We start from the raw sequence: 7910 nt of genomic DNA on the forward strand, positions 1-7910 counted from the left end.
AATAAACAATTTATTGTTAATTTATGTCACAAATATATTCATAATATAAATGAGGATATTCTTCAAATATACATTATTTTACAGTACACAAATCCCTTCCAAAGGGAATCATTCCAACAACAGACAGTGCTGTTATAAAAAAAATGCTGTGGTTCTCCAATTTAGCAAAGAGCATTCATTGACACACTGGAATCAGTTTGGATTCAACAAACTACTTAACGCATTGATATGAATGCAAACGGTATGTGTGCAGTATGACAGCAGTCCACATTAAGTGATGAGAGGCGAGCCCGACCTACCTGGGGTTCTTATGTTTGTTGGTGCAAAACGTCAGGGTGTGCGTAAAAGTTTGTTATTGCCTTTGCATAATAGCCCTTAGGTATATCTAACTAGCCATCATGGACCGTGGCGAGTGACGGGTCTATATGTTTGACACATATTTTGTTGTGGCAATATAGCCTACTTGTCCATAGGCCTACTTGGCTGTCCACAGTGTCCAGTCAGAAGTCAAAGGCTTATTAGAACCAAGTCTTTCTCCACTCCTTGAACTTAATGGCGTATAGAAGCGGGTGGACCGGGTGGTCTTCCGCGTCAGCTTGACTGCAAAATGAGGTGTTGTTTTCAGGCAAGGTGGTACATGCTGTATCCGACGTGAGCAGCATAGAGACCCATCGGGGAAACCGGCAACGAGTGCCTCTGGAATGGATGAGAGCCATATGAGGGGACGTGCGCACCGAGGGGAAAGGAAATCCCGAAGGCCGGGGGAAGCATGGGTTTGGCTGCCATTTTCAGTTTCTCTAGTTCTGCCTCCTGGAGCCGCTTGGCTTTGGCTCTCCTGTTCTGAAACCAGATTTTAACCTGCGTCTCCGTCAAGTTGAGGGAGCTGGAGAACTCGGCGCGCTCGGCGATGGAGAGGTACTGCTTCTGGCGGAACTTTCTCTCCAGGGCGAGCAGCTGGGACGTGGTGAACGGAGTCCGGGGCTTTCTGTTAGTCTTGTGTTTTCTCAGTGGACACGCAGGGGGGCTCAACCGTCCTGGAAACATGGAATACATTTTAGCACTATTGTAAGCGTATACGTTTGACAAAGCTATTCACATGCCGATGCCATAGCCTACTCCTACTGCGATGGCTGTTTATTTGAAAATCCTAACAAATCATAAAATGGAGATATAATAGTCTAGGCATACTACAAATGGTTTTACGGTTTTTACGCATGCCGAGTAAAAATAAAACAAAGTCTAACTTACGTGGTGGCGTGGGAGAAAACCGGGGACTCTGTATCCAAGAACTCCTATCGTTACTGTCCGGGCTCTCCGGTTTAATCAACACGTCGTCTTGCATGTTCATAATGTCGCCGACTGAAAACGACGAGCCCATGGTCAAAGAAGTAACCGTGGAATCTAAACCCATCCTCGGGCCGTGCGCTTGGGAAGTCCCGGCGATGATACACGGGTCTGCGGATAATGACAAGTCCCTGCTCGGCTTCCTGTCAGCCATCAGCGCTTCCACGCTGAACGGGAGAATAGCAACCTTCGGCTTCGCCGTCGTCTCCTCCGCTGCGGAGCCCAGGCTGGTCTGCATCTCACCTCTGCTTACGAGAACCGATCGAGAGGCGATGTCCTCCGTTTTCAAGCCAACAGTTAAAGCTGACATGGCGACAGTTGGGGCCATACACAGGTCCGACTTCTACTTGGAGGTAAAAAAAATAATAATAAAAAATAATAATAAACAGTCGTGGGTATCGTGAAGAAAGTCACAGAAAGTTGTGCTGCTCCTATCGTGACGGCATCCTCATGTTTATGTGAAAAAATTGGCGTGCACTGCTATAAGGCAGGCGTGGAGAGTGCGCGGACCAATCAGAGACGAGAGGGGCCGGCTGATTCCACTCCAGCAACAGACTCGCGTTATTTGACTGGGAAAGTAAACAATAAGTTATTTTACAACACAGTTCAGATAAACCGAACCAACTCCTTGACAGCATTCATTAAAGAGATAATTTCCACTAAAACGTTTAAACCGACAGATGATTGTACTGATAGGCTTATTTGTAGGTTATTAATGCCATGAGCTGAGCATGTTCATGTTGCGCATAGCTTATTGAGGTTTTAATAACAGCTTGAGTTTTTAGCTCTTGACATGCCTCTTTTTTCTTCTTCTGCTTTTTTTTTTACTATTTCCAAAGTCCATGGAAAATGTATCTGTTATTTCTGAAGGAAAATCATTCCGTATGAGGTTATTATGCTAAAACTTGAAATGGTAGGGGAGTCTCAATATTGCACAACAGTTTACTGCCTTCCTTTATGCGATGGGTCTCTTGCAGTGCGCTGTTTATTGATGGCTGCGGGGCTCTAATCAGATTGAAACACACAGGCCTTCGCAGTCATTTAGGGGTAATTATCGGGCTTGGGGGAGGGATCACTGGGATTTTTTCCCTTTGACTACATCCATTAAAGTCAAAAATTATGTGGAGTCGAGGAAGGGGGAGGAAGTAGCGTGTATAGCCAACGAAAGATTTAACCCAGGACTGTCATTGATTTACCTGGCTTCAAGTAGGCCGCTATATAGCCAGCCATATATTGCTCTTCTTTATGCAGTCTCTTGGTGATCACAATTTAAAATAATAGTTCTCTAACTTCTCCCGTTGGGCATGCTTGGTTCTATTTACTGTTGTCATAAAATGTCATGTTGCCATCAGTGTATTAACTTTAATTCCATCACTATCCAAAAATGTTCCTTCTCATTTCATATTCAAACACTTGCTTTAGAAAACCGATGAAAAGATGAAACTATTCTCCTCTTTGCGGTGCAGTTCGTTCTCAGGAAAACCTATGCGTCGCTAATTGCTAAGCATAAACAATCTGTCACGATTTGTCAGTCTCCCTAATAGGCAGACAAGTTATGTTGTTTTTAGGCGCCAGCAGCGGCGTGATCAAAGCACTCGACTTTAGGGAGACTATTGAAAAAGTTGAACCCGCATCAAGAGTGCAGCCCGCCTCCTCCTTACCCGCCCTAGCCCTGGGACATTAGGCTATTCAGAATGAAAAATTAGCTTTCTCAGCCGATCGCACGCCATTTTCAACTATTCAAATGAGCGCTAGAGCTGGTGTAATAGTAGGCTACTCTCAGAAAAGGTCAGCGCTTCCCACTAATTATTTTTGAGAGAGCCCCTTACTGAAAAGGATTCCTCAGTTCCTTGCAGGCTATGTGGTGATTAAAGTTAGGACGTTGTACCGAGTGTAAATTCTTCACTTTAGCTGTGTAATTACAACATTCAAACTGTCATAGAGATTTAAGAGGGATGCTCTGCTCTGACATAGATAGACAGTTACGCCATTCTCTGCGTGGAGGATAATGTAGATGAGAAATGTGTGTGAGGTGACCTTTGTTTCTCAGTCAAGTTGACCACACAGCCGATCATAAAATTACATGCAATGCGTAATTTAGCATTTCCTTATCCGGGTTCCATGATGAGTAGGCCTATAGTAGCCTAGATGTGCAACGCAGTTTGGAAACACTTAAGATCATAACATGCAGTGCGTGCGGCGCTGCGTGTTGTTCACCGCGTTGCCTCTTTGAAGTCACCGGCGGGTCTGCAGCGCTCCTATGTACGTTTGATGTTGTGTCCCCTCTCTGCTTGGGGCTTTGCGCGCATGCACTTACTCATTCTCCTACACGCGCACGCACGCACGCACACACACACACACACACACACACACACACACACACACACACACACACACACACACACACACACACACACACACACACACACACACACACAAACTCGTAAAGTGAGTGCGTAAACACAAATAGGCACACATGAAATACATTAACGTGTCTTACCATTGCATCTGCATCAGTTCAGTTCCTCAAATATGTTTCACTTTCTGTGCTGCATGGTTAAAGGGGGACTCTATTCCGTGCAGACAAAGGGGGCAGATTCCCGAATGCAAATTCCACCTGGAACTGGAAGTGCGCCGTCAGAGCTATCTCCACTATCTGCACTTGTGGTTCACTTTATTTGCGTTGTGAACATAGGGATAGTGGTGTTTGAAAAACAATGTTGGTGACAATTAGCATCCCAAACACTGGCCTTTGAGAAGAGTGATGTGCCATGCTGTAGACGATTACCATAGCGTTTCATTTAAAACCCGGGGCAACAAATGAGGGTTGAGCCGAGATACAAAACAACTGTAAGCCTCATCAGGCCCTTGTTTAGCTTCATAAACTACCTTTGATTCCGAATCAAGAGGCAGGGACACCGGACAAAGGGCCATTGTTGTCTCCTCTGAACGTTGTCTTAACCCTTTTCATGCAAAGTCTGTCAATTTTGACTTAAAAGACATAAAAGGCCCAGTTGATGTCAAAAGGCATTTTAGGCAAAATATTTGCACTTGTTGAAAGTAAATTACTTTCGTCTGGACAATGACAACGCACATGAGAGTATATTAACATTCAAATGTAAATACCATCTACTCCAGTTGATCTAGAACAAAATAAATAAACACGGTAATAAATAAATAGGTTGGGAAAGTGCATTTCTATATTAATTCACTAAAATGATTTGATTCATTTGTCACATGACCGCTGAGGTTCGGGATCTTGATGCGCAGCATATGAGTGGGTTGAAGTTAATTTGATCGCGATATTATGATGCAGTTTAGAAAGATGAAAGGGACAGCCGGCCGTCTCCTCCAAGATCGCCATAATTATAGATAATGTATCCTATTTCAAAGCAATTAGCGCAATCAGGCGGAACGGGGCACTTTGCTGCCAGTAAGCAACAATGGCTCACGGTCATTTAAGCTTCAAAATGCCATTCACACTCCAAAGCTCACAGGTCTGCTTGCAGTCCATTGACTCTGTGAATTTAGCAGGTGTATGTGTTCAGAAGTCATACCCTCTGGGCCTATGTGTATAGCCTAATGTTGAAACCCCTCCCGCACATGCGTGCGCGTGCGCGCGCGCGCGCACACACACACACACACACACACACACACACACACACACACACACACACACACACACACACACACACACACACACACACACACACACACACACACACACACACCGATGTGTACCAACACGGGGAAAAAATAGCAACATATAGAGTAAGTTGAGCTAATTGGGTTTTGAGACAACAAACATATACGCCTGTAAGATATAAGCCACTGTATCCTTTCTTCTTCTTTACTCTCTGAACATGAATGACACTCAATCTTAATTATGACCCAATTTGGAAAATGCTTGAGCTATGAGCTATGTATTAGAAGGAATAATTATATACATTCCCCCATGCAAGTCCTTGCATTCATCCGACAGACCTTTTAACGCGCAAGAAAAGATAATCATAACAGCCGAGCATCCTTCTTCACATAATTGCTATATATTTAAAAATCATGATTATTTTTTAATGGATCGGCCCTCACGGCCCATCTTTTGTCTCAAAAGAATTACAGCAAGGGGAGCCTGGCCTTGTTATATTAGAAGTTGGACTGCAGTGCAGCAGCTGAAGCATTTCAACGCTATATGGAACGCACGCGTCATAAATCATGGTCACGATTCGTTTAAAACTTTGGGCAAGACGACTGTATGCAGAACACCGTTGATTAGGCTATTTAATAATGTTAACTCTACGACTAATTCGACAATCCGATCTATCACGGAATGTGAACTTCTCTATTCACTCTCCCTGCACCTTTTCACGGGTGACAGCCATGGAGGGATGGATGTATCCCACGGTGATGCACGATGAGAAAAGGGGGAGCTCAGTTCTGTTGTCGCCAACGTAGCGGGATACCATATTGTTGTAGAACTGCGTCTTTGAGGGAAATATTCCCGTGACATCGTTGCGCCGAAAGCTCGGAAACGCTTAATTTGTGTCATTCGCAAGAGAATGCGACAGCCGAAGATCTTCTGTTGCCTGTGGCGAAATGCCGACACATGGAGACATTTACTTAATGTTCAATTTCTTTCTTTCTTTCCGTCTTTTTTTCCTTTCTTTATTTTTCCCCTTATAGCCATACCTTTTCTATGTAAAAGAATATAGCCTAGACTGTGGACACGACTCCTCGACTGTGGACACGCTGTGCAAAACAATATATAGGTCAGTCAACATTGAATAAAGTTTGTTGTCTTTAACATTCCACCAGACTTGTAAGTTGTAACTTAATATACGATTTGAATTCATTGTCAATATAACTAATATTTTTTCTTTATACAAATTATTATTATTGCTGTTATTTTATCAATTTCAACGCCTATGGCAACAATGGGCAAAACACACAAACTATAGGCCTACTAAAGTAATAATAATAATGATCATAAGAATAAGCATAATATTTTTTATATTTGTAAATGTAATGTATTTTTTTAAACGATAAATATATAGGCATATAGATAAAACAAATGGTAGCCTAGGCCTTGATTGGATTTAAAAGTCGGTACAGACGGTTCAAATCAGAGCACACAATATTGGTCATGAATCAAAACGTTATTTGTATCAAATGGAGAAGCATTTTGACCTAGAATATTCTATAGCCTATAGGCCCTATACACCACCACACAAACGCATTACGCACACGCACGCGCGAACACGACTTAAACTTGATAGCATGGTCCCTCACTCATCCCTGGCCTGACCCCTGGATGACATTAAAATCAAAATAATGCCCCCAAATAAACGGCCCTATATCTGACGTCTGCACCTATAATGTCTTGCGCACAATCCTCTGTTAAAGATAGATAAAATTCCCAGGCAAAATTTACAACATTCCATCCTTCAATCAAAGACATCTCAATTACCAGAGGTATTGGTGTGAAATTGAATTATCGCCCCTTTATTTCTTTCACGTCATTAAACATGAGCCCCACTATAAAATCATTTGCAAATCACTGGGCTGGCTAATATGATATAGGCCATGTAAATAGATTGATTAAGTAATGACAAATCATGGAATTTAGTTTGATAAGTCGATCATTTATAGCCCTTTCAAACACTGAGTGCGCTTGTTGATTACAAACTAAATAGAGTCTTAAATGAAATGCTTAATAAGCGCATAACAAGCAATAGTATTATAGCAACAAATCATTTCTAACTGTGCAAGGATGAAAAGATGCCTAATGATCAAATAAATGAAGTCGCTCGTAAAAATTGGTACTTTGAACATTCAAAACAAATTGTATGAAAAATGAAAACATGTCCAGTCTAATAATAATAATAATAATAATAATAATAATAATTAATAATAATACATTATTATTATAATAACAATAATAATAATCCCATACCATAGGCTAATAATAATAATCATAATGTATAGTAATTGTAATTTTAGTGAATTAATTCCTGTTAATATTTTTGGATAACTGTATAGTATTTTGATAATATCTCGATATTTAGGATTTTTGTATTCATCTATGTCTCATGAACCCAGTTTAAAAACACAGCAGAGAATGTAGACACTGATACATTTTTATAAGATATAATAATCACTGATATTAATTATTAAACAATTATTAAATGGTCCATGGATTTATTTAATTTTACTTAGCAATACTGTTAGCCATGCAGCTTCTACAAAATCAGAGTATAATAGCAAAGTTTCTTCAAATTTCTTCCCAAGAAATCTTTGATATTTCCCTACAAATAATTATGTTTGGAAAGTTGAGTAACATAGCACGCGAACACACACACACACACACACACACACACACACACACACACACACACACACACACACACACACACACACACACACACACACACACACACACACACACACACATTTATGCAGAGGGATTCAGCCTCTTGTAACCCCCATCTATCCCCTGCCTTCCCCTGACCCCCAACCCCCCCGCCCAGAGAGGAAAACTCTGTCAGTGACCCTTCGCTGACTCCATCTCC

General features: G+C 41.7%; 1 protein-coding gene across 1 annotated transcript; it reads right to left on the reverse strand.

Annotated features, from left to right (window-relative positions):
• Positions 1-586: 586 nt before the first annotated feature.
• On the reverse strand, positions 587-1870 carry msx1a (muscle segment homeobox 1a). The gene is made up of 2 exons (XM_079510179.1): positions 1249-1870; positions 587-1034 (listed from the first exon to the last, which is right to left on the reverse strand). Exons 1-2 carry the CDS (start codon positions 1670-1672, stop codon positions 622-624), a joined length of 837 nt encoding a protein of 278 aa, XP_079366305.1. The 5' UTR covers positions 1673-1870; the 3' UTR covers positions 587-621.
• Between the last annotated feature and the right edge of the window lie 6040 nt (positions 1871-7910).

The sequence above is a fragment of the Electrona antarctica genome, assembly GCF_951216825.1.
Source record: "Electrona antarctica genome assembly, chromosome: 9".
Classification (NCBI taxonomy): Eukaryota; Metazoa; Chordata; class Actinopteri; order Myctophiformes; family Myctophidae; genus Electrona; species Electrona antarctica.

What these genes read in the sequence shown, in the direction of transcription:
- msx1a (XM_079510179.1), bottom strand. Translation starts at nt 1,672, where the DNA reads ATGGCCCCAACTGTCGCCATGTCAGCTTTAACTGTTGGCTTGAAAACG. An exon ending in GTTTTCTCCCACGCCACCAC is followed by an intron (nt 1,035 to 1,248) that starts GTAAGTTAGACT and finishes CCATGTTTCCAG; the next exon opens with GACGGTTGAGCCCCCCTGCG.